This window comes from Hipposideros armiger, unplaced genomic scaffold (assembly GCF_001890085.2).
Source record: "Hipposideros armiger isolate ML-2016 unplaced genomic scaffold, ASM189008v1 scaffold_530, whole genome shotgun sequence".
NCBI classification, from domain to species: Eukaryota; Metazoa; Chordata; class Mammalia; order Chiroptera; family Hipposideridae; genus Hipposideros; species Hipposideros armiger.
In genome coordinates, this window is record NW_017731880.1 from 647,983 (window position 1) to 674,432 (window position 26,450).

General features: G+C 61.3%; 2 protein-coding genes and 1 long non-coding RNA gene across 5 annotated transcripts in view; 2 read left to right on the forward strand and 1 right to left on the reverse strand.

The window, feature by feature from the left end:
• Nucleotides 1-3,361: 3,361 nt before the first annotated feature.
• On the reverse strand, nt 3,362-11,329 carry ALG12 (ALG12 alpha-1,6-mannosyltransferase). 3 transcript variants are annotated; one of them, XM_019668657.1, is made up of 10 exons: nt 11,165-11,329; nt 8,562-8,781; nt 8,359-8,491; nt 7,257-7,430; nt 6,801-6,995; nt 6,321-6,424; nt 5,500-5,723; nt 4,178-4,347; nt 4,018-4,093; nt 3,362-3,897 (listed from the first exon to the last, which is right to left on the reverse strand). In XM_019668657.1, exons 2-10 carry the CDS (start codon nt 8,727-8,729, stop codon nt 3,666-3,668), a joined length of 1,476 nt encoding a protein of 491 aa, XP_019524202.1. In that variant the 5' UTR covers nt 8,730-8,781; nt 11,165-11,329; the 3' UTR covers nt 3,362-3,665. The 3 variants fall into 3 exon arrangements, with proteins under 3 accessions (XP_019524202.1, XP_019524203.1, XP_019524204.1); XM_019668658.1 differs by lacking the exon at nt 11,165-11,329 and adding an exon at nt 11,011-11,156; XM_019668659.1 differs by lacking the exon at nt 11,165-11,329 and adding an exon at nt 10,640-10,982.
• A 184-nt stretch (nt 11,330-11,513) lies between these two features.
• On the forward strand, nt 11,514-19,274 carry CRELD2 (CRELD disulfide isomerase 2). The gene is made up of 10 exons (XM_019668608.1): nt 11,514-11,784; nt 11,943-12,025; nt 12,535-12,645; nt 12,982-13,073; nt 13,842-14,018; nt 15,268-15,363; nt 16,247-16,330; nt 17,218-17,313; nt 17,857-18,006; nt 18,987-19,274. The coding sequence occupies exons 1-10, from the start codon at nt 11,665-11,667 to the stop codon at nt 19,034-19,036; spliced, it is 1,059 nt and encodes a 352-aa protein (XP_019524153.1). The 5' UTR covers nt 11,514-11,664; the 3' UTR covers nt 19,037-19,274.
• A 5,563-nt stretch (nt 19,275-24,837) lies between these two features.
• Nucleotides 24,838-26,450, forward strand: part of LOC109396633 (uncharacterized) — a 12,639-nt gene continuing 11,026 nt past the window's right edge. Inside the window, exon 1 of the long non-coding RNA XR_002126874.1 lies at nt 24,838-24,917. This is a non-coding gene — a long non-coding RNA (uncharacterized LOC109396633). The remainder of the gene's footprint in view (nt 24,918-26,450) is intronic.

Sequence of the window (26,450 nt, forward strand, 5' to 3'; positions counted from 1 at the left end):
CTGCTGGAGGACACTGGCTTTTTATTCGTAGGATACTAGAAGTCACCCTCTGGGGCCAGTGGACACAGAAGCCACACGCGCGCAGCCTTCGCCCTGCGTAGGACCCGGGAGGTGGTGACGCAGCTCCCGGGGCTCTGATGCTGGTGCTGACAGTGCCGGGAACGTTCAGTGTGGGGCCTGAATGAAGGGCCTGGCAGGCAGCCCAGTGGGCAGCCTGGCGGTCACGTTGGCCGTGTAGCCTCTTGCCTGGGTGGCTGTGCACACGTTCCTCAGACCAGCCCTGTTCCGGATGCCCCAGGAGCGGCGACCAGGGGCACACGAGTGACCCATGCTGACCCGCGAGGGACAAGCTGACCGTCGGGGACAAGCGCCAACACTGCCCTGCTTCTCTGTGTGCCTGTTTCAAAGGTTTGACTTAGTCAGGTTTCCATAGTGGGGGAGGATTTGTCACATAAGGACAGTGAGCTGTGGGACAACAGTGTGGCCCAGGACTCCCGCCCCTCCCCTTCCAGAGCGGGTCTGTGCCAGCCCCCGGAGGTGCCCCGGCAGCCCCGGTCCAGCCAGCTGTAGCCTGCGGAGGATGTGGGGGCGCCCTCATCCAGCAGCTCTGGCTTTCAGGGGGGTGGCTGCAGATGGGGTGGGGGGGGGGTGAGAATTGAGCTGAGGAGACATCTAGTGATGTCGACCAGGACTCCAGCAAGAGGGCCCCTCAGGAGGGAACAGGGCGCGCGGCTGAGAAGCTATGTGGGCACCCTGAGCAGGGAGCACCACGGACTTCCGTGCCTACCAGCGAGAGGACCCAGCTAGCTGGGGAGACCCCTGGAGGGCAAACGGCTGCATCTTCACAGCCTCGAGCGCGTCAAGGTGGCCTGCCCTACTGCACCTTTCTGCCCGGAGGAAAATTTTCTTTCCATGGAAAGGTCCTGAGCTTCTCTAACTTTACTCACATACAGCTTTTTGTAAGAAAAATAGGACCAAAGACTGCAAGGAAAGAATGGACCACAGAGACAGACACGGGTGACCCAAAGGTCACTGTTCAGACATGGACGCTGATTAGCACACTCCAGAAGGTGGAGAATGTCGGCAGACATGAAAGCTACAAACAGGAACATTCTAAAACTGAAAAATAAAACAACAAACTAATTCAGTAGGTGGACCTAATATTAAGCTAATGAGAGGACTGCTGGATTGGAGCTGGGTCAGGAGAAAACCTCAGACTGGAGCGCAGAGAGAAGACGGACGTGGGGCATCGGGGTCTGACGGGTCCCGCAAGGCCTCGGGGAGTGCGCAGCCAGCACCCGAAGGAGCCTGGTGTCTGGGGGCTTTCCCAAACTAACAGCAGCCGTGGCCACAGCTGTCACAAACTCAGGATAAATAAAAATGACACACAAATCTATACCTCGGCAAATCACAGCAGAGTGCTGAAAACCGAAAACAAAATCTGGAAAGCAGAGAAAGGAAGACACTTTTATGTCCAGAGGAACGACTCAGCTGGCAGCTGCCCTTAGCAGAGGCAATGGAGGTTGCAGAACGGAGCAGCCTGTGAGGTGCAGAGGAAGTGACCGCCAACCTAGATGCACATGGTCAGTGGACACCCCGCAAAAATGACGGTGAAGGGAAGCTTCCAGACAAGAGAAAACTGAGAATTTGTCACCAGTGGACCTGCCCTGAAATGCCTTCTGAAGGGCGTTCTCCAAGCAGATGGATGTGTGACAACACTGGAAGGAATAAGGGACATTTCTGGGGAGGGTAAGAAACGGGAAGCCAGGGTGAGCACTGGCCATTCAAAACTGCAGGGTCGCTTGGGGCTTAAAGTAAAGGCAGAACGAGACCCAGCAGCATGCAAGGCAGTGGCAAAGGACAGGGAGCAAAGGCTGACAGGACCCTTCACTGCCCCGCAAGCCGTAAAAGTAGGAATTTAAAGTAAATACTAAAAGTCATATATGTATAACCCTAAGATAAAACTAACAGCAATAAAAATGTTTACGAAACTGACAGAGGAAATGAACTAACAAATACTTACATTAATCCAAAAGAAGGCAGGAAGGGACAACAGATGGGCAGAGAGAAGACACAGTGAAAGGGTAGATCTAAACCCAAACCGATCAGCAACTGTACTGAATGCAAGTGGAACACTAATTAGGAGATTGTTAGACTGGCTAAAATGGCAAACCCAGCTCTGTTCGCTTCCAAGACCCACTCAACACTGAGGACGCAGTGGGCCCGAGGACAGAGCTGGCGTGGCAATTATAAAAGCCAGTCTTATTGTAACCATGGTTTTATAACTCCTCTTTTCATTTTCTGCATGATTTAGGAGACTGATACGTTTTAAAAAAAAAAATTAACTTCTGGTTTGGGGTTCCTCATGTAAGGAGCTAGGAAGTCACCCCTCCATCCTAATAACACGTGACAAGCAGAAGAAACTGAAAAAGCAACAACTATTCTTGGATCTGCAGGAGAAGGGAGGGCACAGGGCAAACCACTGCTCCCAGGACTGGAGAGACAGACAGGCGAACACAGGCCTGTAAAGCATTCCCCACCGAAAGGAGCCCCAACAGATGCCGCCCCAGGGCTGCCCCAGAGGCCAAGAGGAGCGCTGCCAGGAACCCACAAGGGCGGCCCGCAAAGGCTGCTCGGCAGCGTCACCAGAGGGCGCTGAGTCGGGGAGCCCCCAGTGACGGTGTCTGCTCAGCCGGCTTGTCACGTCCGTCCGGGGGACACATGGTACCTGCAGGTGGGAAAGGCCCCACCTCCTTCCCAGGACACACTGGAGCACTCGGTGTCAAGGCCATGCGGTAAGCAGCTCACTCCTGAATCAATCGGACAGAAACAGCCTGTCTTTCCACACATGCGTGGGGTTTGCGTGACATGTGACATGTATGCAGTGGCACCCCGTTCTCTGTATTGTCAGACGCACTTTGGCTACTTAATAAATGCTGTTCAACGTGCTCCTCACAACAAGGTTGCCGGTTCGACTCCCGCATGGGATGGTGGACTATGCCCACCAGCAACTAAGATTGAACACGGCACCTTGAGCTGAGCTGCCCTGAGCTGCCAATGGGTGGCCGGATAGCTCAGTGATTAGAGCGTGCGCTCTTTGCAACAAGGTTTCCGGTTCGACTCCCGCATGGGATGGTGGGCCTACGCCCACCCACAACTAAGATTGAACACAGTACCTTGAGCTGAGCGACCGCAAGCTGCTGACGGGCGGCCGGAGGGCGACTGGACTTGGAGCTGAGCTAGCTGCGCCCTCCACAGCTAAGATTGAAGGACAACTTGGCTGTTCCCCTTCCCCAATTCCCCAAAAAAATCTTTTTAAAAAATAATAAAATAAATAAATAAATAAATAAAACCTCAGAAAGCACTCTGGAAGTACTGCATTCCATAAGATTGCTAATAAGAACAGATTTACAAACTTTAATCCTCATTCCTTTTTGAACATGTGTATCTCATAAATTTCACCTGAAATGGGGACGCGTGCCTGTGACCAGAGGCTCACCCCGCAGCTCAGGATGCAGGTGGAGCCGATGTTCCCAGGGGTGCGCTGGCCGCCGCCCACATGTGGCTGTGGGTGGGCCCAGCCTGCAACTCAGGCCCCCTGGGGGCGCGTCATGGTTCTGCGGCTCGTCCGCATTGTCCCTCGTTCTTGGCGGACCCACTCCTGCTCAGGAAGGCCTGAGGAGTCTCTCCAGAAGCACCAGCTTGGTCTGCATGTTGACGTCGAAGGGAGGCAGCCTGGTCAGGTTCAGACTCACCCCAGTGGTGCCCGCAACGCTGGCCAGCACCCGGTGTGTGTCCCTGTAGAGGGCCAGGTGCCCAGGGGCCGCCTCCATGAGCAGGTGCGTGTAGACTAGCATGCCCTCCGAGCCGGGCTGCATGTCCTCTCTCTTCTCGTATCTGCAGAACAGCAGGGCTGTGCACATGTGCTGCGGCCCCCACGCCAGCCCCCGGCCCCCAGGGAACTGTGCAGCCTCTGGGAGGAGCGCCACCTACTGTCACGTCATGGCAGGAACGTACCTCCAGGCCCCGTTGACTTCCAAGAACCGAGACACACCTGTCTGTGCAGCCGCCGAGTCAATGTGCAGAACGACATCTGTGGAAGCCATAGCTGCCCGGTCAGAACCGCTCGTGGGTCTCGGGCCACAGCTGCCCCCACCCTGCTCACCCCAGCACCTACCTGTCTGGGGGGGCACCAGCTCGTGCAGCCTCTGCATGGCCACGCCACCGGGGTAGTTGAAGTGGGACACGTACAGGGCAGTGGCCGAGTATGCGGCGTTCACCACGAGGTGCCCCATCACAAGCAGGGACCCTGCTCTATACAGCCAAGACTTCCGGGAATTGTTCAGCCTGGAAAGAGTGCACGGCTCGGGGAAGGGACACGGCCGCCAGGAAGTGGACGGGTGTCAGGAACACACAGCTGCTGCCCGCCCTTCTGGCTCAGGCTCGGCCTCTGAGGGCTGCAGACTCAGCGTGAACCACGTGCCCCATCCCCACTCAAGGTCGCACCCCGAGGGTGGCCCCAGGCCTTAGGGCCCTGCCGGAGGAAGCCCCACGCTGCCAGGATTCCCGGCATGTTCCAGCCAAGACCTGGTGACGGGCAGGAGGCCCTGGACCGCTAAGAGCTGTGTCTATGCAAAGTTGGCAATTCTAGGTCCTGCTTCCACCTATGCCACCCAAACCTTTACTCCAGGACCTGGGCCGCCTCTGAAATGCCGGCGTCCAGGGGGACCTGCTGCTGTGTCCCGAGGGAGGAAAGGGACCCATGTACACAGCCGCCTTCCTGCCTCCTGTACACGGAGACTCCAGGGCTTGTCGGCTTCCTCGACACGGGTCCCTGCCAACCTGCTCTCCCCCGCACACCTGGCCTGTGCTTGCGCAGGTGGTCAGCACAGAGCTTTATCACAGGTATAGCCCGTCCTCATGTGCTCACGAGGCCTAGCCTTGCTAAGCGACGCCTGTGTTTTCCGTGAACAAGGTTGTCCTCCCTCTCGGCCCCGAGGGCGTCAGCTCCAGGCACCCCTGACTGGGGAGAAGTCCCAGGCCGGCCACAGCATCACTGACTTCCCACGCTCACAGGGCCGTCCGCAGTTCCCACCACAGCAGTGACCGTCCTGTGTTGCCCCCGTGCCCTGCCCCGTGTCCCAACCTCGCCACCCCCACTTCCCACCTGCCTCTTCCCCACTGTCCACCCACCTGATGGGACGCTCTCGACCTGGAGCTCCCCTCCTTCATCTGACCTGCTACCCTCAGAGCCTCCCACCACCCTGAGCTGCGACCATGTCATAGGCAGGCGTCCTGCCCCCGAGTGACCGAGCCCTGGGCACTTAGCATGGCCGTGTGCCAACGGGCCCGAGACACACGTCCGGATTGGCTGAAGACCGAGACGGACCAAGCAGAGCCGCCGGTCAGTGCCTGGCCCGTCCAAGCTGGCCGGTGGGGCGGCGCGTTGCCTTGCCAATCGGTGAGCCTGTGTGCAGAGGTGCCCGCAAAAGCACTCACAGGTGGGCACAGCCCCGGGCGGCCACAGCGTTGAGCAGCGGGAAGGCGTAGAGGATGAAACGCAGCTCCTTGTGGGGCAGCAGCGAGTACAGGGCCACGAAGCCCAGCCCCGGCAGAAGCAGCACCCGGGCCCTCCTGTCCCCCAGGCCCAGGGGCACGAAGAGCAGGCTGCAGCCCAGGCCACGGGGCAGGGCCGAGGAGAAGTACCAGAGCAGGGGTGAGGTCTGGGGCACGGTTAAGGTCAGCACCAGTCACCCTCAGCCAGCTGGGCCGGGGGCCTCAGGTGACCGCGGCCAGAGGCCAGGACGCTGCGTGGGCGCCAGCACGGAACCCGGCAGCTGGTGGCCGGGCTGCACGTGGTTTTCACCCTCACCTCCTTGGTTCTCTACAGAAACGGGCAGTCTCGGGGCGGTGGGTGCACAGGACTGGTTACTGTTCTCCGTGTGTGTTTAAATACCCACAATGAAACACCTAAACAGCAGATGCTTGTGGGACGGACACAGAAGTCGGGGCTCCCAAAGCAAGGTGGTGTTTCCACACGGTGGGCAGGTGCTGCAGCGGGGGACCCAGGTGCCACCCTGGGGGCACCTGTGGACAGGTTGGAAGACGCCAATCTGGGTACTAAAGTAGCTGCAGCAGCCTGCTATACCCCGTCAGGTGAACCTCGTCTCATGCACCCCATTAGTTGAGCCCCATCAGGTGAGCCCCGTCTGGGGCAGACAGCAGGGAGGGCAGTAGCTCCTTGCGTCTCGCCTGAACAAGGCCAGGGGGCGGTCGGCATCCTGCCCTGAGGCCATCTTACAACGACAGGTAAAGGATACTCCCCAGTTGGAGCTTTTGTTCTGGATGGTGTTATACCAAAGCACTGTTCCTTCAGGCCACACGAGGTAGCGCCAAAAGTAGGAGTCCACAGCGACCGTCAGGCCTGACAACATAAAAAGCTCCTCAAGCAAGGACACGGACACCTGAACACTCAGGTTGACGGCAACCCTGAGTCCCAGGTCACATGGGTCATGTCCGCACGCAGCAGCCTGCTGGCACAGACACCACGAGTCATTCAGCTTCACGCAAAGCATTGGGGCATCTGCTGCTCCCCTGTGCGCACCCGCCGGCAGGGTCCCCAGTCAGCTGCCCCAGGAGGAGAGCACGCCCAGGCACCACGCAAGGACCACAGCATGAAGACGCACAGATGCTGCCCTCGGCTCCAGAGGGTCTCATCCCATGAAATAGCCTCCTAGCTTCTCTTAGTCAGGGAGACGAGGCAGAGCACGGCCCAGCCAGGACGCTGGCTGACCACTCACCGAGGCAGAGCACGCCGGCCGGCACAGCACACCGCAGGGTCCGGGCCACGGACAGCCGCCGGGTGACCAGGAGCAGCAGCAGCACGAGACCCAGGAGCAGGCTCAGCTCGGCTCTGAAGACGAGGATGGCCAGCGCCGACAGCCGGAGGAAGCGGGCCCAGCTCTGCCGCAGCCAGGCCGTGAGGGCCAGCAGCACTGCAAGACACGGGCAGGACGCGGGGTGCTCATCAGGTACAGGCCACCCGACCCCCGGCCCGCTGACACGGCCACTGCACAGCCGACCCGGAGGCCCAGTCCAGCCATCTGCTGCCTGTCTCCAGAGCCCGAGGCTCCCCAGGGCAGCACCAGCCCCCCTCAATGGACACCCCCTTGGCTGTCACCCAGTGGTGTGCCTGAGCCCAGCGAGAGGCCTGGGGCCATGGCTGGGTCTGGCGGGCACAGCTCGCAGCTACGTACCCACGGGCAGGGCCAGCACGTTGGGGAGCGTCCGCGTGCAGTAGAACATCACGTGGAACTGTGTGGCCGTCATCCAGCAGAACATGGTGGCCGTCGTGGCCCCAAAATGCCGTCTCACTTCTTTTTGTAAAGTCCAGAGCCCCCAAATCACACAGAGCCCGAGGACCGCTCTGACTAAACAAAGATGGCAACACACGGGCGACCAGTGAGACAGACGCTGGGGCAAAGCCAGTCTCTGAAACTCACACACAGTGATCAGTTAATGGCCCGGTGACAAGGAGACAACCATGAGACAGGGGACTGGACTTTGGTGTTAAAAATGGACTGGGTGTGGGGAATGGACGACCTGACCCGAATGCGGTGACCATGGGGCCCAGGGCAGGCAGATGGTGGGGGACACGGCCATCGGTCAGGGCAGGCAGTGTCTGTACGACAGCGTGACAGGCCTGGCATTCCCACTGAGGTCCCCCCCCACGGCCGTCACACCTCCAGGGCCATGTCTCTGAGGGCCTGAGGCTCAGACAGGCCCCCACTCTCCTGTCGGGGCTCCCCGATCCCCTGCGATCAGCACGGCCTGTCTAGCTACCCCTTCCGAGAGCGCAGCTGCCCCTCCTCGGGAAGCCGACTTCGTCACAGCGCTCCACTGGGCCGGACAAACTCGCTGTGAGGACGTGCTGGCGTCAGCTGGGAAACGCGAGTACGGTCTGCGTTTGGACGCAGCAAAATACTGAAGTGGGAAGATAGCACTGTGGCTAGAAGTGCGGTCACAGATCTGTGCATGGCGTCCTGAGCATGTGCAATCCTCCAGCGAGGCCGCGGGGGGGCGGGGGGGGGCGCCTCGCCCAGGCTTGTTTCCTGCTGTGCCGCCTGGGTGGAAGGGCCCACACCTCACTCAGAGGTGCTTAGTTCCCTGCCCCGGGTCACCCCAAGAACGGGTAGGTATCTGACCTTGACCCACGCTCCGACCGCCACGCTGAGCGGCCAAGGATAGCCAAGATTGAGCAGACAGACATTCCTGAGTGAGGGAGCCTCTGCCCGGCTGACTGAGTTCACCGGCTCTCACAACCCCTCACTGACCCCATTGGAAGAGCCCTGTCCTTACCTGTCAGCTGAGAGTAGAACTTGGACACTTCTAGCAGTGACAGCACGTAGACCGCAGGGCCGGACAGCGCCGCGATCACCAGCGGCCCGAGGAACGTCCTGGGGACCACGCCGGGGAACTCCAGGTGGTCATACTGCAGGGGAAGGGGAGGTCAGCAGAGGCCCAGGGACGTGGAGATGACCCGGCTGCAGGCGCGGCCCCACCTTCTCCACGTCCAGCCGATGGTACAGCAGGTCATGCACAGCTTGCAAGCTGAAGCTCTCCTCCACCTTGGCGTAGGGACAGGCGACGAGGTGGGCGGCGGCGACGGCCACCAGCAGCCCCAGCAGCCAGCACTGCTTGCCTGAGCCCGATGGCCTCTTCCCAGCCATTCTGCACCCTCACGCGCTGTTGCCACCCGTCAGCACTGCCACTCTGGGAGCCCTTGAAAGAACAAAAGCAAAGGTTCCCTAGTTTCAGACTCACACTCGAGTTAACATCATGAGATCAGTGAAGGGTGAGGGGAATGCTTTGAACTATTGTCACAACTTCTGTAAATCTGAAAACACATCAAAGTAGACATTTTTTTAAAAGACACGCTTCGGAAGCATCCACGTTTCACCCGCTGGCTCACGCGTGAAGCTGTGTATGTCTCTCTAGGATGAAGACTCTAGTTGCAGAACCAACTCCAGGCCTTCGTTGCGCCCGGCCTCTGGGGGCAGCAGAGCACCCCTGCTCTGGAGATGCTCAAATCCCGTAGGACAGTTGGGTAGAACCCGGCTCGGCCCATGGTCCCAGCCGAGACCCGGGACGGTGGCTGTGAGGTGGGAGGGCAGGAGGGGGACAGAGGGTGCCCGGAGAGGCCCTGCGCCCAACACGGCGGGATGGGTTGGATGGGGCCATGGACGCCCGCCCTGCTGCCTTCTGAGCTCCGTGGAAAGGAGCGCAGCCCCGATGACAGCATGCTGGTCACGAACACGGATACGTGGGTGGCAGAAAGCACGACCTGTCCTTGGGGGGTTCAGACAGATGTGCCTGGATCACCCAGATACCAAGAGGACTGTTTGGGGGCTCCCTGTGCACAGAGCTTCCTGAGAAAACCAAGAATGTGGCCAGTCAGTTCCCACTTGGAAGACCTACGTCTGTCAATGGGGGTGGGCGGGGTGGGGACATGGCAAACTCTTCTTCATGTTTCTGGCTTCTCATTAAACAGGTTGACTTTATTGGCCAGAATGTAAAGGAGAGCCTCGCTGTCTGTCACAGCTACCTTTGATCAGAGGGATGCTGAGAAAGTCCACAGCCTCCAAAGAGCAAGTGAGGGTCAAAACGTGACATGGAACCTATAGAGAAGGATCAGGAACTGCATTGGGCACGGTGGCGGTGAGGTGGGAGAAGGGAAGGGGAAGCCGCCTCCTGTCATTGAGGATCACCAAGTCAACACGCAGCGCCCGTCTTTCCCTTCCAAAACTAAAAAGCACCGGTGGAAAGAGGTACTACTAGTTTGTCTCTTTCTAAACCGTAAGCTCCTTGAGGGTGGAATTTCTCTGGTTCCCCCACTGTAACCTCAGCAAGGACAGTGGACCCTGGTTCTCACAGGAGGTGCTCCAACGTGCCGACTGGGCGATGCCTTTGACTGTCTCCCCGCGGGGTTCACAGGCTGCAGGGAGGGCCCCCAGGCTGACTCACTGCTGTATCAGCAGAGTCTGGCACATAGTAGGTGCTCAACAAACTCAATGAAGAAGACATTTGGTAAAAACTCTGAAATGTAGATCTCATCACACCAGCGTATGTTTTCGTTAGAAGTACATTAATGCTTTAATCTCCAGGAAAGCAGAGGGGACCACGGGACACTTATAGCTACTCTCTGTTGCTCTTAATGTTAGGAGAAAAGAGTTTAAAGAAATAGGAAGCATCTACCCAGCCACGCGGGTGAGGCACAAGCGTTGCCTCGCAGGAACCGGACACGCTCACTGCGGTCCCCGGCCAGCCTGTCCCTGCAGACCCCACGCGGTGCCTCTGTCCAGGGGACATTTCCCTGCAGGAAAGTCCTACTGTCACCACACAAGCTGTAGGATGAGGCGTTCGTGAAGAACGCGGCCCCTCCGGAGCCAGGGGCCCTCTCCCCGTGACAGTGTGCTCGCGGCTGACGACCAAGGGCAGCAGCCAGACAGACGCTTGCCAGGACCACGGGAAGGCAACCAGGACAGCAGCGGCGAGCCCACCCACCACCAGGGCTCGGCAGGGTGAGTGGACATTTGTCTGCACTGGTCCAGCCTGGCTCGCGGCTGTTCGGGTTGCTAACCTGAGACATCCACAGGTTAACACAGGCCATGACTCCCAGAAACGGGGTGTTTAGACCGATGCAGCTCAGATCCCGAACCACCTGCAGGGGCCCTCCTGTCCCCGCAATTCACATTCTAAGGCCTCTGCTGAAATTGGTCAAATCAGACGTTCAAATTATTACTCCCTCTTCTGCAAACACAATGACCTGGTGCCAATTAGGCGGCTGCCAGGCAGATCCCGGAGGAACTTTGGAGCGTGTGTACGTCTTCCTTCCGGCCCGTGCTGCTGCTCGAATGCAGCGAATGCTCGTCTCAGGCCTCACGACACCTGGGTCCCCGTGCCAGGCACCGGGGGAAATGCTCATTCCTGGGCCCCCAGAGACACACTGACCAGGCCCCGGGTGGGGAGCTCGGCCCCAGCTGAAGACGCCCGGCGCCGTCCCGCGTGGACACGCACGGAGAGACCGGAGGAGCGCCGCGGAAGCGCCGGCTCGGGGTCCCCGCCGCCCACCCCAAGAGTCCCGGCCGCCACAGCGCGCGCTGACCTCGCTCGTCCGGGGCGCCGTTCCTCTGAGCGCGGCCGTCTCGGTTGCCCTCGGCGGGAAGCGGAGTGGCGGAAACCGAGAACCGAGGTGAAGCCCTTGCCCGAACCTAACATGGCCGCCAGAGCCCAGCCCGCCGCGGCGGGAGCCCTCCCGGCCCGGAGTCAAGATGGCCGCCGAGGGCGGGGCACGCAAAAGGGGCGGGCTCGGCGCTCCACGCGCCCCGTCTCCATCCCTTCCCTCGGGACGCTGACCCGGGGCCTTCCTATTGGTCGCTTCTCGTGGCGAGCTCGGATTGGGCCACATGGGGACGGGGCGGATCCCGCCGACCAATAGCGGCGCGAGGACTGGCGGAGGGCGGGGCCCCGCCGGCGCCGTCAAGTAGCCCGGGGAACGGCCGGCGCCGCGGAGCTGGTTGAGCGGCCGGAGGCCGGAGTGCTCGGCGTTTTCCGCCGGACTTCGGCCAGTGCCCGCGCGGCTGTGTCCTCGCAGCGCTGCCCGCCATGCACCCGCCGGCCCCTGCCGCGCTGGGGCTGCTGCTGCTGCTGCTGCTGCCCGGCAAGGCCGCCAAGAAGCCGACGCCCTGCAAGCGGTGCCGGGAGCTGGTGGACAAGTTCAACCAGGTGGGCTGGCCCCCGCGGGACACGGAGCCGGGGGCGCGGGGCCGGGGTCACGGACCCAGGGTAACCGCCGTGCGCAGGGGTCACCCCAGATGGACCAGGGTCGCCGCACAGTGGACGGGACAGCGGTGCGGAGCCCCATGCCCACCCTCTCCCCGCAGGGAATGGTGGACACGGCAAAGAAGAACTTCGGCGGTGGGAACACGGCATGGGAGGAAAAGTCACTGTCCAAGTACGAGTTCAGGTGGGTGTCCGCTCCCGCCCAGAGCACTTGCCTTATTGTCACCCGCGTTGGTGACACACAGAAGGTCCCTGCAGCATGGTCACCTGTTCTCTGCCCTGGGACTCATGCACTGGTCCCTAACTGGCTTTTGGCTTCCTCACTTGTCCCTACGCCCACTGTCCATGCCACAGACACAGTGGTCTTCTGAAAATGCAGGCTGGAATTGGAGTCCCACCCACATGAGCTGTTGCTGGGCTCCCCCTCTGTCCCGCCAGCTTCAGTGTTTCCCGCGGCAGACCCCACATCCCGCCACCCTGAACTCCCACCCCGGCCTCAAGTTTCATGCTCTGCTTAGCACTGGCTACCCCCATCCCCAGTTGCTGTGTTGATCTGGGGGGTCTTTCTTCACTCAAGTGCCACTACAGTTCCGGCCGGTGCCAGGTGGGGCCTGGGGACAGTCCTGTAGGATGGACCCTGAGTGCCAAGGGCGCCGTCCCCTGGCCTGCAGTGCTGACGGGCCTGTGTTTCAGCGAGGTCCGCCTCCTGGAGATCGTGGAGAGCCTGTGCGGCCCCAGCGACTTCGAGTGCAACCAGATGCTAGAGGAACACGAGGAGCGCCTGGAGGCCTGGTGGCTGCGGCTGTGAGTACCTGGCCTCGCAGCTGTGCCGCGCGCGTGCTGCAGCCCCCACACAGCGGGCTCGTTACCGCACGGCTCTGAGCTGATTTCACACATAGGGAAGTCACAAACCCAGCACCAACAGTTGCCGCACACCTGCCTCCCCTCTTACCCACGTCACCACCTTTTATTACCTCAGTGCGATGCTCAAAGCCAGGAAGGGAGCTGGAAGCCTGCCTGTGCACACCTGGGCCGTCCTTTCCCAGGTCTTGTTACACGGGAGCACCTGTCATGTTAGACTGCTGTTGTTTTGAAGAAATCAGGCACGTGAGGCTTAACAAACCCTTTTCAAATCATCAGGAAGAAGGACCACCCTGACTTGTTTGAGTGGTTTTGTGTGAAAACGCTGAAAGTCTGCTGTTTGCCAGGAACTTACGGTCCACACTGCCTCGGTACGCTGCTCTCGGGCAGACCGTGAGTTACCCCAGTCGTGATTCCCAGGTGGGCAGAAGCATGGGAGGGAGCCTGGGCCTCCTGCTCCCGGGGCCTGGGTGCTGCCTCCCCTGAGCCCCAAGCCACAGCGGCATCACCAGCTTCGTGCTGTAGGGACCTTTGGGCCACACGGCTCTGTGCTTATGGTCCAGGGACCCATGGCTGCCCCCTGTGGGTCCCTCTGAGTGCAGGGCCCCAGCATAGCCCCACTCAGAGACGCAAAGGCCGTGAGAGACATCGGGGGCCTACACGTCACATTCAGCCTCGCAGGCAAGTCAGGGCCTTCGCGAACAGCTGTGACAGAAACTGAAGCCGCAGCTCGCTGTTTGGGCATTACCAAAGTCATTCACGTTGGTCAGCGGGATAAAGTGACACAGTTTACGAGTTCAGACCCCCTCCCTGGCCGCAGACGCCTCCTGCCTGCCTTTCCCAGGGATGTGTGGCCACAGTGGGATATTGTCACTGTGCCATGCAGTCCCACCCCCATGTGTGAGCATCTTTGTCCCGTGTCTTGGGTGAGGCTGCCCAGGTGCCTTCCCCAGGCTCACAGGCTCTGGGCTCCCCAGGGTGTCCACTCCTTTTAGGGTAAAGCAGGGTTTGGATTTTAGCGACAGCCCCAAAAAGCTACTTAGATTGTGAGTGCGCTGAGTGAAGTGACACTTTCTCTGTGACAGTGCGCCCCTGCTATCTCCTGGGGTGCATTCTGAGCGCGGTTTGTGTCCCCACAGAGTGCCAGGGCGGGTCTGAGAGGCCCTGCAGCGGGAACGGCCACTGCAGTGGGGATGGCAGCCGACAGGGCGACGGGTCCTGCCAGTGCCACCTGGGGTACCGGGGGGCTCTGTGCACCGACTGCATGGATGGCTACTTCAGCTCGCTGCGAAACGAGACGCATAGCGTCTGCACAGGTACCACCCAGGGACACCACTGCCTGCAGGTGCTCACAAGGGGCCCTTCCCAGAGCTGCCTGCAGGTCACCCCTTACCCCAGAACTTCGGGGAGCTTCAACATGTGACGGGGAAAGACACGGGCCCTGGGCTGTGGGCAGTGTCCTGAACAGCCCCAGACGAGGTGTGTTACTTTTGTCCTGACTCTCTTCGGGAGAAGCAATCGTGTCGTTTCCACACCAGTCTCAGTTCTCTGTGGCCTGGCACCTGGAGTATTCCGGAGGCTCAAGGCTGCTGTCCCCGCAGCTCTCCGGGCAGGATGGCCAGCCCTGAGTGCGCTGCTGGGTGTCCTGGGGGCAGAGGCCGGATGTGCCCCCTGTCACTCGGGCTTAGCGCCTTGGAGTGAGCACAGGCCCACGTCACTGCGAGGAGATGGGATGGAGAGAGGGCTCGGAGGAGAGCGAGAGCGCCTGGAGGCACATGGGACCTCCTGGCCCCTGGGTCCCTTCTAGAGGACAGCTGTCTTGGCTACCCCACTGCTGGGTAAGGCAGGACCTCCTGCCTGGGTCTGCAAAGGTGCCCTGACCGTCATCTGGGCTCCGCTCGACCTGAGTGTCCAGGTGGGCTGTCAGGCTCAGACAGACCCTTGCAGCTATGATGACCACACTGACCATTCCTGTCGGGACATTGGGGGCGCAGAGCAGTGGAACGTCCAGTCCAGAGCTCTGACAGGCTGGCACACAGGTGGCTTTTTGAACCCTTGGAGGGCGTCATGAATGGAGCCATTCTCTGCGCTTTCTCACTGCCCACCTCTGATGTCCAGGAAACTGAAGCCTGGTCTGCAGCCCCCTGGGTGTCCCGTGTGGCAAACACGTCACCTGCTGTCAGGTCGTGGCCGCACACCGGTCCTCCCCTGGCCCTTTCCTTGGCCAGGGCAGGCTGCGGTGTGGGGCACTGTCAGCCAGGTGTGGGTAGCTGCCTCTGCCAGGTTATAAAGGTTCCCTGCAGTTCTCGTTGGCTGAGACTCCTCCTGCTAATGGGCACTGAAAGCCCCAAGGGTTATTTTTTCTCAGTGAATATTACAATTCGCACGAATACATTTTTCTGTTGTTAGAGGAATCTTGCCTTCCTGGGAGTTTTTGCTTGTTTTTGGGTTTATTTCCACCCTGCTGAGCATAAATTCCTGATTTCTGAACTGACGTTGGTGTTCTGTTCATTACTGAGGGTGGGATTCACGCACGGTGACAGACATCCCACCTCTGCCTTGCAGCCTGTGACGAGTCGTGTAAGGCGTGCACGGGCCCGACCAACAGAGACTGCAGCCAGTGCGAAGTGGGCTGGGTGGAGGAGGATAACGCCTGCGTTGGTGAGGCCCCCCCCCAGGGTCTGCATGGCCCCTTCCCGAGCAGCTCCCTTCAGCACCCCCGCCCACACTCTCAGCCCCGTTCTGGACTTGTGGGGAAGGTGACTGCAGCTCCACATCACGTTTTGATGGGTCCCAGCATGGAGGCCTAGATTCGCACATGTGGTTTCCCCCGTGGGTGTCAGGAAGGACCCTGCGTGGCTTCCTTCACACCCTCTGCAGCCTACATTCCGGGCTGGGAAGGTGGCCCCTTTACCAGCCTGCCTTGCTATCGGTTGCCCTAGGTGGTTCTAATGGCTCAGGCCTTGGTTTCATAAAAGAGACAGTTTGGGGGCTGGCAAGTGGGCAGGGGCAGACGAGGGGGAGCGGCAGTCTCTGGTGGGGACACAGAATGTGGCTCAGGCAAGGTGCAGGCAGGTCCTACTGGTGTGCGGGTGGGGAAACTGAGGCACAGAACTTTCCTCAGCCTGACAGCCGCACTGTTGAGCCCAGCAGCCATGATGGCTGCCGGTCCATCTGCTCGGCCGCAGAGGACACAGTGCTTTCCTGATGCACACCTGCACACCGCATGGCTCCGCCCGGCCATGCGGACTTGAGGCCCCGGGCATCTGTCCCCACCCCCACTGTCCGGCTGGCCTGGTGGCCACCGCCTGTTCTGGTACATCCTGCCCATGCGCCCCGGCTCACACCACCAGCCCTGCAGCTAGAGCCCTGAGTCTGCAGGCTGATAGGGGCCCCGGGAGCCTGAGGGGTGGCAGGTGGAGACGGCCTCCCTTCTTCCCCACCACTGGTGCCGGTGCCACCCCCACAGCTGCTTGGCCTTGGCCCCCAGCCCAGATGCGGGGTGGAGGCCGGGCCCACTCACAGCTGTGCCGTTGTGTTCCAGATGTGGACGAGTGTGCGGCAGACACGCCCCCCTGCAGCGACCAGCAGTACTGCGAGAACACCAGCGGGTCCTTCCAGTGCGAAGGTGGTTGGTCAGCGCGACTCTGTATGCCCTGCCACCCTTAGGGACTTTGAGGTCCAATCCGAGTAAGGACACTTGCTGTCGACAAGTCAGAAAATGCCAGTGGGTTGAAAAGCAGGTAGAAAGAGCAGCACTTCTTGGAGAGGGGGCCCGCTGCGTGCGCCCGCCCGCCCGTGCGCCAGCGGGCCGCCTTCCCCGTCTTTTTCCTTCAGCACCACTGTGACCGTGTTTTTGTGTCATGTTTTCTATGTGCTAATGGCCCCGGGGAAAACCATGATTCATGGTTTTTTTCAACAGTCCACATTGTTAGATAGTTAAGTCTCGCCAGTTTTCCACAGCCATGAACTTGGAATGCCTTCGTAGGTAAATTTTTTCACGTTCTTCACTATTTCTTGGGATTACTTTCCAAATGGCTCAGTCAAGGGGAGTGGGTTTCTGGGCCGCAGGCTCCAGGAGGGTGTGTCAGTGTGCCGTCCCAGCTATGCGCAGGGCTGCCGTTCCGGTGTCTGCAGCAACGCGGGTGGTTGTCAGGGTTTTGCGTGTTCGCAGCGACGCCTTTGACGGAGTGTGGCTGTTTCTCCACTGTGATTCCTAAGCTCCTAGCAGGCGAGTCAGGGCATCAGCACCAAGCTTGAGGTGGGGTTTGTCTTTTAGAGAAGGGTGGCTTCCAACAGCTGCTCCCTCGCCCAGCCAAACGGCAGCGCTCGGCACTTGTCCTTGGAGTAAATTTCAGCCAGTCCTTCACCGGGAGGCAGAGGCCCGGTGTAGGCACCCCTGGGTGATGTGTGAGGGGACTGCCGGCTCCTCGGGCGTCGGGGCCCCAGCATGTCTGCGCTGTGGCTTCACGGGAAGCTGGTCTCCTGTCATCGCCTTTTCCCTCTTGTTTCTAGAATGTGACTCTACCTGTGTGGGCTGCACGGGGAAGGGCCCAGCACAATGCAAAGAGTGCGTCGCCGGATACAGTAAAGAAAGCGGCCAGTGTACAGGTCAGTGTGTTGTGTTGGCTGGGCTCAGACGGAACCTTCTGAGGGACCACGCCATGAGTGGCTGGTGGGGATAGGACACTGGGCTTAAGCCCTTTCTGCAGACCCTGCTATTCAAGCACCTGGGGGTCCCATGAGACACGGAAGCAGTGGGCAGGGCCTGTCCCAGCTGGCCCCCAAGCATGCAGTGCTGGTGACCACCAGGCGAGTGTCTGTGCCCTCGTGCTCCAGGGTGACATGACCCCGTGGCTGGAGGTCAGGGCCTTCATGGTGAGCCTGGCTGGAACCCCCTGGGAGAAAGGCGACACGTCCACTGTGGCCCCCTGCGGGAGCCGGCGCTGAGCTTCCCGTCTGCACATCCCCAGGACAGTCTTGCTTTTCTCCCCGTCAAGTACTTATCTCAGACTTGTGTTAAACTCTGCCCTTGCTCCTTTCTCTGGTGTGACGCTTCTGATGCCCGTGCGCCTGTGTGCGCTAGCCTCCTGACCTGTGATGTGTGTGTCTGCCAAGTGAGGTGAGTCATTACAGTGAGTGTTTCTATTTTAGACATAGACGAGTGCTCACTGGCAGAAAAAGCGTGTACAAGGACAGACGAGAACTGCTACAATACTCCTGGGAGTTACGTCTGCGTGTGTCCCGAAGGCTTCGAGGAAACAGAAGACGCGTGTGTGCAGATGCAGCCGGCAGGGGACAATGGTGAGTGGGGTGAGAGAGCCCTGCACACACGGCAGGTGGGCGGGAGCGAAGCGCAGTCACGGGGATGTGAAAGTCAGCAGGGAGCCACCCACGTGGCTGCCGAGAAGGACTGACGTGGCGGGAGCAGAGCAGGAGGCTGCACACACTGTCTGCGTTAGCGCCTGGGCGGTGTCCGGGGGCTGCGAGTCCGAGGCCCAGGTGTCCTGGAGGGCAGTGTCCTTCCTGTGGCTCCATCCTTGGCCTTCCTGGGCTCGCTGCTGCATCACTCCGGTCTCTGCCTGTTGTCACCTGTCCTCTCTGCATCCGTGTGAAAATTCTCCTCTTCTTACAAGGACACAGTCATTGGCTTAGGGCCACCCCGATGACCTCATCTTAGCTTAACCATCTGTAGAGACTGTATTTGGAAAGTGAGGTCACGTGCACAGACTCCAGGAGTTAGGATGTCCACATCTTTTGGGGGGACCCAGTTCTTGCCATGACAGTCTTATAGAATTTCCAGAAGAACAGGAGAGTGTGAAAGAAGCAATGTTCAAAAAGACATTAGTTAAGTTTTCCAGATGGATAAGACGTGACTCGGATTTCAGGAGCTCCCTGAGTCCTGAGCAGAATAGGGACAGGTAAGCCCCCCTCTGCACGCATTGCAGGAAACTGGGAAACACCCCGGGCACAGAGACATAGCGGTCAGGAGAGCACCGGACACGCAGTGCACATCACTGGCCCTCCCCGCCCGACACCCCCCCACCCCCCAGGCTCGTCCAGGCTGCTTCGGGGGCCTCCCCACCAGAGCACTGTGGTGGCTTGGAAATGCCACCTGGGCACCTCTGGGCACCCAGCTGTGTCTGGAGGGAGGCCGGGTGCCATCCCCCACGCCACGGGCAGGCAATCCACATGAGGACATGCACCGCACATGCCGCCTGGTCCCGGTGACACCCTTGTGGCCCCATCCTCAGGAGCACACTATCTGTGTTTGTTTCTGACAGAAGTCACAGAGGGAAACCCGACACAGCCACCCTCCCGTGAAGACCTGTAACATGCATTCAGAGTCGGAGCCACACCTGCCCTTTAAATTATTCACTGACGTCTTGGAGACGGCCCAGAGCGTGTGCTCTGTGTCTCCAGCGGGTGGTTGGAGGGAGAAGCTGCCTTCAGAACGGTGGATGCTCATCCGGCCCTTTAAAAAGCTGCATTTTTGGTTCTTAAACAGATTTGTATATTTTGATACTGGTCTTTATAATAAAAGTAACCACTGAAGGTAGTCAGGCATAGAACACATGTGGATTTGTCTCATTGAAAAAGTGCAGGCGCTTTAAAATGGCGCATGTCCTGGGCAGCTTGCCCCCGTCCTGTGGGAGCAGGAGACGCGCTGGACCGCGGTCTGTGGGGGGCACTGGGGCAGTGCAGCCCTGCTCTCTCCAGGGGCCCCCCGCCTGCCTCCCTGGGCGCCCACCTCAGGCCTGTAGATGCCATCACAGCCTCAAGCAGGTGGTGTCAGGGCCCAACCTGTGGGCCCCCCTAGAGTGAATTGTTGAGGACCCTTGGGGTAGGGGCCAGCTATGTTGGAGGTTGACCCCGATGAAAAAATCAGCTGTAAATGCCAGGACCAACTCCTCAGCGAGGAGTGAAGAAATTCTGAGAATAGGGCTGGCTGTGGCTTTGTGGGGATAGCCACCCCCACCCCCAAGTGTCCTCACTGGCCAGTGAGGCGGTCAGACCCCGGCCCCCGCTCCAGGGCTCAGGCCTAACTGCTCACCGCACCACCACCCTCTGCTGGCCCGGCCTCCTGGTGCCTGCCCACCCACACTCTGTCCGTGTAAATGTCACCCTAGGGGCAGCCGCCTGTCTTGCACTGTCGTGCCACCCAGGAACATGGCATCCACATGTCACCTCGCACTGCACCTGTGCTCTCGGACCCAGGGAGGTCCCTCTCACTTGGGCCCTGGGGTGGAGCACCTGCAGACAGGACTCCCATGGGTTCTTGCCAGGCAGGGTGATGGCAGGGTAACCACAGCCCCCGTGGGCCGACAGCGCCGGCCACAGCCCACTCAGGCAGTCGTGCCTCGGGCTCCCCGCATCTCTGCGCCTCAGCTGGCCTCCCTTACTGTGTGTCCATCTCCGTGGTGGGGGACAGAGGGCTTCCAGTCTCAGGCTAGGTGTCCCCGAATTCCTAAAGGGAACATGGAGTCGTTGGCTCAGCAAGGAGAGCAGGAAGGGGGGGCAGCTCTTGTCCTGTCCAGACCTACTGGGGAGTCCACGCTGGGGGACAGTGAGCACCCAGCTGGAGACAGCGCAGCAGGGTGCGGGCCGAGGGGCAGGGGCTGGGTCAGCCCACGGGGCAGAACGTGGCGGTGGGAGAAGTCGGCACCAGAGGAGTGATGGTCGTGGCTAAGAAGGGAAATACGGGGCAGGGAGGAGGTGGGGGTCAGGGCTGTGGGTCCCTCTGAGCCTGGAGAGGGGATGGAGCCCTGCAACTGGGGGGCTCCCAGGAAACCCGGGGCCTGGGGGTGCGGGTTGGAGGAGGGAGAGCAGCGTGAGAGCTGGGGGCGGGCAGGGCGGTGTCAGGTGGGTGCGACAGAGCCTCGTGCTGCCGGAGGTGCTGACAGGTGGATGAGGGGACTGAGGCCCAGAAGGGAGGCCCCTGGCCAGGGGCGCCTCAGGGAGGAGGTGGTACAGGCGAGTCCAGATCCAGAACAGGTGGGAAGGGTGGCACTGGGTGACCCAGGGCGGGCTTCCAGTGGAGGTTCAGGCCATATGGGGCAGTCGCTGGCAGGCTCCGGTCTGGCACTTGGGCCAGGGCCTAGGGTGCCAGAGCCATCCTCCAGGCAGGGCTTTCCGGCCTGAGTACGGAGCTGACCCCCATTTTCCAGCTGGAACCCAGAGAGTCTCAGGTCCTCAAGGAGAGGGCCACAGAGTTGGCGCTGTCTCCCTGAGCATGGCAGGGTCACCAGGGCAGCTGCCCCACTCCACTCGGTGAGAGCAGGGGCATCGGTAGGTGTCCTGAGGGGCTGGGCAGTCACCTGGCAGAGGGGAGAGGGCGGCCCAGCTTTGGACACCAGGAAACAGGACCCCCAGCCTGAGCCCAGCAGCCGGCTCACTTCGGCCCCACTGGACTGCCAGGGGCTGGAAGGGTCCTCTGTGGGCACCTACCCTGCCCTCCTGCTGTGCCACAGCTTACCCTAGACCACCTCCATGGGCCTGGGGGGGCCACAGCCGGGGGGGCACCTTCGTGCTGACAGCAGCTGAGGCCAGAGGCCCAGGGTGCCGTTGGACTTCACCGCGCTCTGCTCCGTGACCCCCCCTCGGGTGCCCTTGGCCCCTTCTCTGCCTCCCCCCCACCCCCAAAGCAATGCAAGAGTCAGGCTGAGCTGGTTCCCGCAGTGTGCCAAGCATGGTCCCACTTCAGAACCCTTCCCCTGGGAACACCCCAGGGGCTGGCATCTCTTGCTCCTTCCACCCTCCACTGGGGCCTCTGCTCAACTGTCCCCCCTCACCAGACTGCTCTGCCCCCTTCCCCAGTTGCTCCGCTCTGGAAGCCTCTACCCGTCCCCAGAAGCATGTCTCTGCACGTAGCAGGGATGCTGGCTCCCCGCTCTCAGGCTGAGGCCTGGAGCCAGTGGTGGCGAGACCCCAGCCTGTTTCCTCATCTGTATACGGGAGGGTGCTCCCAACCTGGCCCAAGGCCAGGAGCAAGGGGTTTGGACAGGGGTGGCAATCAGGCAGGAAGGGTGGACTTGACCCCAGCAGAACCTCACCAGGCCAGGCCAGGGGCAAGGGGTGCAGGCAGGGCCCCTGGGACCACGGTGGCTGGGGGTCCAAGCTCCGAGGTGCAGGGATGTAGGTTCTGGGGGCTTGAATGTTGGTGTCTCTGCAGGAGCTCTCGCCCTCCCACAGGGAGTGACGCGGGGGAATCCCTGCCTCTGGCAGCAACCCCTGCTGGCCCTGCAGCCTACCCTCCAGCCTCAGGTGGGCAGTGTGGACGGACAGTGGGGACCACACCACAGGGGATAGGGACCGTTGATGCAGCCACTGCTCTCCTGGGTCGGGGCGAGCGTGACCAGCAGGTGGCGCTGTGGGACCACCCAGTCGACACCTCTGCCTGGATGGAGCCTGGGCCCCTGGGGTCCCACTGGAGTGTAGTGGGAAGGGGGATAGTGTGGGGTGACTTCCTGGGTTGGGCAGGCCCAGGTCCCCAGGGAGGGTGTCCCGAGGTTGTCCCCAGCCCCCAGTGTTTACAGGAATGTCCTGAGTCCAGAATCACGACTGCAGATAGGACAGGCAAGCAGGGGACCACGGACCTAACGACCTTGGGGTGACCCAGTTCCAGCCAGCGGCTGTGCCTTCTCCCTCACCCCACCTCCGACGCGCCAGGGAGGGGGCCACGGAGCACTGAGGCAGAGTGCCCACTGCACTCGGCCCCTTCACATATCTCCTCAGGGTCTTGGATGCAGACACCGTCCTCTCTACCCGTCAGCAGCCCGCCCCCACTGCTGGCCGGGGACAGGGCCAAGGACAGGGCCAAGGACCCCTTCTCCGGAGGAGCTTCTGCTTACCCGCTGGGCTCCGTCACAAGGGCCTGGGGCCCAGCTGGGGCTCTTTGCCATGTCCCTCGGGGCAGCCAGGACCCTGGCTCTGCAGAACTGAGGTCAGGCCCCAGGGCTGCTGCAACCCCCGGGGTCCTGACCCCAGGAGTGGTCCTTGGGGATGCTGCCACAGGCAGGTCTTCAGAAGCCTTCTACCTGGCTTTCCGAAGGCTGTTACGTGCCTGGTCGGTCTAGAAGCTTCTCGAAGTGTGGTATGTGAGGGCCCGTGGTCACTGCCCAGAACTGCTTCAGCTTTGCTGTAAAGTGGGCCCTTGGTCTGATGTGTCTTTACACGGGATCCTGTGTCACAGAATCAAATATTTGGTAAGCTGGCAGTTCTCAACAGGCGGCCCAGGAGACACTTGCTGATGTCTGGGGACATTTGTCATGACTAGGTGAGGGGGTGCTACTGGCTCAACTGGGTAAAGGCCAGCGATACTGCTCAACACCCTCCAGTGCCCTGGACACCCCCTCCCAGAACGGCCGGGCCCCTTGTCAGCCACAGTGGAGAGACTGTGGGACTGGGGACGGGGACACTGAACGGACACTTGTTCACTCTTCCTGGTCTTCCTTTCCGATGGGGCGGGAAGAGAAGGCGCCCCTGTCAGTGTCCGCTCCACACACCTGAATCCCACTCTAGCAGAGACGCCATGTCTGGCTGCGGCCTGGAAGGCCTTTGCAGCCGTCCACCGTCAGCCTGGACCCATCACCTGCCTTTTGTTGTGGTCAGACTGGTGGAGTAAACGGGTATCATGGGACCACCACCTCACATCCTTAGGTCTCTCACTGCGTCACTAACCACCTCAGGGTGTCACATTGCTTTTGACTTCCTATCTTGGTGGGGGGCAGTTGCAGAGGCTTCCACTGGACTTGTCCATGATGGTCAAGAAAGTGATGTCCACCATCAAGTGTGTCTGCTCCACTTGTCTGTTGTAGCCTGAGCAAATAACCACTGGGGAGATGGGTGGACTCAAGGCTCAAGGTCAGGGGTCAGACCTGGCCAGAATTCCATTTGTTCCCCGGCTCCTGGGAGCTCCCCACTCTAACAAGGGAGCCACAATAATGCCTCCAGGTACCTCCAGATCACCCCCATGTCCAGCAGTCCCCTCCCTGTTCAGCTATGTGTCTGGTGGTGCAGACTTGTCTGGTAGTACAGACCCAGCCCCCACCCCCCCAAGTCAGTAGGTTCTGGGTCTGAAACCTGCTTGAGGAAACGGGGTGAAGGGTCACCACCTTTCATTCAGACCTCCTGGTCACGCATCCTTGGCTCCTGTCCAGTCCTGGAAACACCGTGTTCTGCTAACCACAACCCCCGGCACCTCAGGCCCTGGGTCCAGCTCCAGTTCTGCTGCTCGAGAGCTGTGTCTACCCGGCCCGCCAGCCAGGCGCCATCACCCCATCACTGTCATTTCTGCAACGGCCTCTCCCACTACCAGCAGGGCCTGCGGGAGCCCCCACCAACTTTCCCAACGATGCTGGTGCCTCTCCCAGCATGCTCCTGAGGCCTTGGCCTCCTGGTGTCCTCAGGGTCACCGGACCCTCCTCCACGTCTGCCCTCTTTACCAGCCTCCATGCTTCTAGGGGCCTCCCAGCGCTATGACTTCAAAGGCTCGGCTATCGACAGGCTCCCTCTACCTGCCCTGACATGCTGCTGGGTCCTGAGGCCCCTGCGGGGATGCAGTCCCTTCTGTCCTGTCTTGGGCCAGGATCCCTTCTGTCCTGTCTTGGGCCAGCATGTCCCCCCAGGCCATATCTCCGCTTAATCCAAGAGGGAGGACAGCAGGTCCTGAGGGGCGGGGCCACTTGTGTGGGCCCGAGAACATGGGGTTAGCCGTCATTCCCTCCAGCCAGCGTTTGTCTGGGACACAGCAGCCACCAGGCTGGGGTTTCGCCCTCTTGGGAGCTGGCTCATCTGATCATGAAGTCCTCCCGGTCTCTCCCCCAACCTGCTATCCCTTCCCAGAGCAACAGGGGACAAAAGCAGCCCCCCACAACATCATCCTCCTTTTTCCCGACAGCCAGACTCTGCTCATCTAGTGCGGCACCCTCCCAACGCCCCACAGGCACAGCTATGACGACTGGACTGCCTACGGGGCAGAGGCGGGCCCTCTGCTCTTCACGGCCCAGGCTGCCCTGCCTCAGCCTGTCCAGTTGATTCCCAGAGGGGCAGTGGGTCCTCAGCTGAACCCCTGGGAGTGTGAAAGAAGTGACCCTTCAGAGAAGCCCAGGCTGTGGTGAGAGGCTGACCTTTGACCTCCAGGAGACTATTTACCGGGAAGGGGCACAGCCTGGCATGGCAGCCCTCAGCAGAGGCCATCCCTGCAGAGCCTGAAGGTGAGGTCCCAGCAGCTGGGGACAGGCCCTTCCCATCCCCCAAATCTTGCTCCTGTTTTCACACCCCATGTCCAGTCCACCCCCTCCCCACCTGCCCTCCTGCACTGCCAGCACCTCTCCCACCCCCAGCCGACAGCCGTGCCCACCCAGGCCCTGCCACAGTTCTGTGCTCACTCACCACCCAACTCCCACCTGCCAGCATCTCGGTGAGGGCTCCTGGGGGAGTGTGGGACTGTCCCCCAGCAGTACTCAACCAAAGCCTGCCCACCCCCACCCCCACTCCACTGGCTCCCCAGGTCCCTCCGTCCAGGGCCACCCTCTGTGGGCCACCACCTCTCTGGCTCTTCACGCCTCACCTGCCCAGATCCTCAAAGTTGGCTCTGGGGACCCCCCCTCAGCCATGCGCTCAGCTCACACACCCCCCCGCAGCCTTCCAGGACCCCCACCTGGCTGCACTCTGGCTTCTTCCACCTTGCTGCCCCACCCTCACAGCCTCTCTTGTGGGTGCTAATTGCTGACCCCCAGCCTGGGGGTGCACAGGCCATACAGACAGGCAGGCCTCTGGGTGGGGGCTCCAGCCCACCACTCCGGGCAGGATGGCCACTAGATGGGTGATGGGGGAGGGGTCAGGACCTGGCAGCAGCGGCATTCTCGCTGTTATTCCTTCAGCAGCCAGGTTAACGGGCCCTGGGCGGGGGCATGTCAGGGGTTGTGGGGGGAGGGCGCTGGAGCCTGGGTCGGGGTGGGGGTGGGGGCGGGCAGCACGGGAGGCCTGGATCCTGCGGGCAGCCACCGGGCAGAAGGCTCCGCACTGCGGTTGGGTGGGACCCGCCTTGGGCCTCTTCAGGGACAGGCTGCCATTCAGGCCATCTGCCCCCTCCCACTCCAGGGGGCCCCTCAAAGCCCTCGTTGTGGCCGGGATCATCCCAGACGCCAGGCTGGCTGGCTCCACACCAGTGAGGGGTAAAGGCCCGGCCTCTCCTGGGGGCGCTGCGTGGAGGGAGGGGCGCCCCCTTTCCAGAGACCCCCTCCTCCAATTCCAACGGGCTCCTTCTGGAGAGGTTTCCGGGTGATATCACCGGACCGGGCCTGGGCAGCGAACCCTGGCCGCCCTCTGCCCCTCGGCCACTGAACTGCGCCCAGGACCGGGTCTGCCTGCGCCCACCCGCCCGCGGGAGGCTGAACGGCGCGGGCAGGAAAGCGCGTCTGACCACGTGCGGCCCTGGACGCCGGGCGGCCTCTTATGGGGCCCGGGCGGCGCCCTCCCAGGACTGCGGGCCACAGGTCGGGCGCCGCCTCCGCCTCCGCCTCGCCCGCAGAGGGGGCGCCCGCCGGCCTCGGGGCCCGCACCCTCCCCGACCGGCGCGGGCACCCTGGGAGACCGCGCCCGGCGTGGGGTCCTCCCGCTCAGCCCCTCCGGGAACCCCGCGGCGCGGTGGGCGCGAGCGGGGGGCGCCCCCGCCCCCCTCCGGCCCCCCTTCCCGGCCGCTCCCTCGGCCGCCCTGACACTCCCCACCCTGGGCCCCTCCTCAG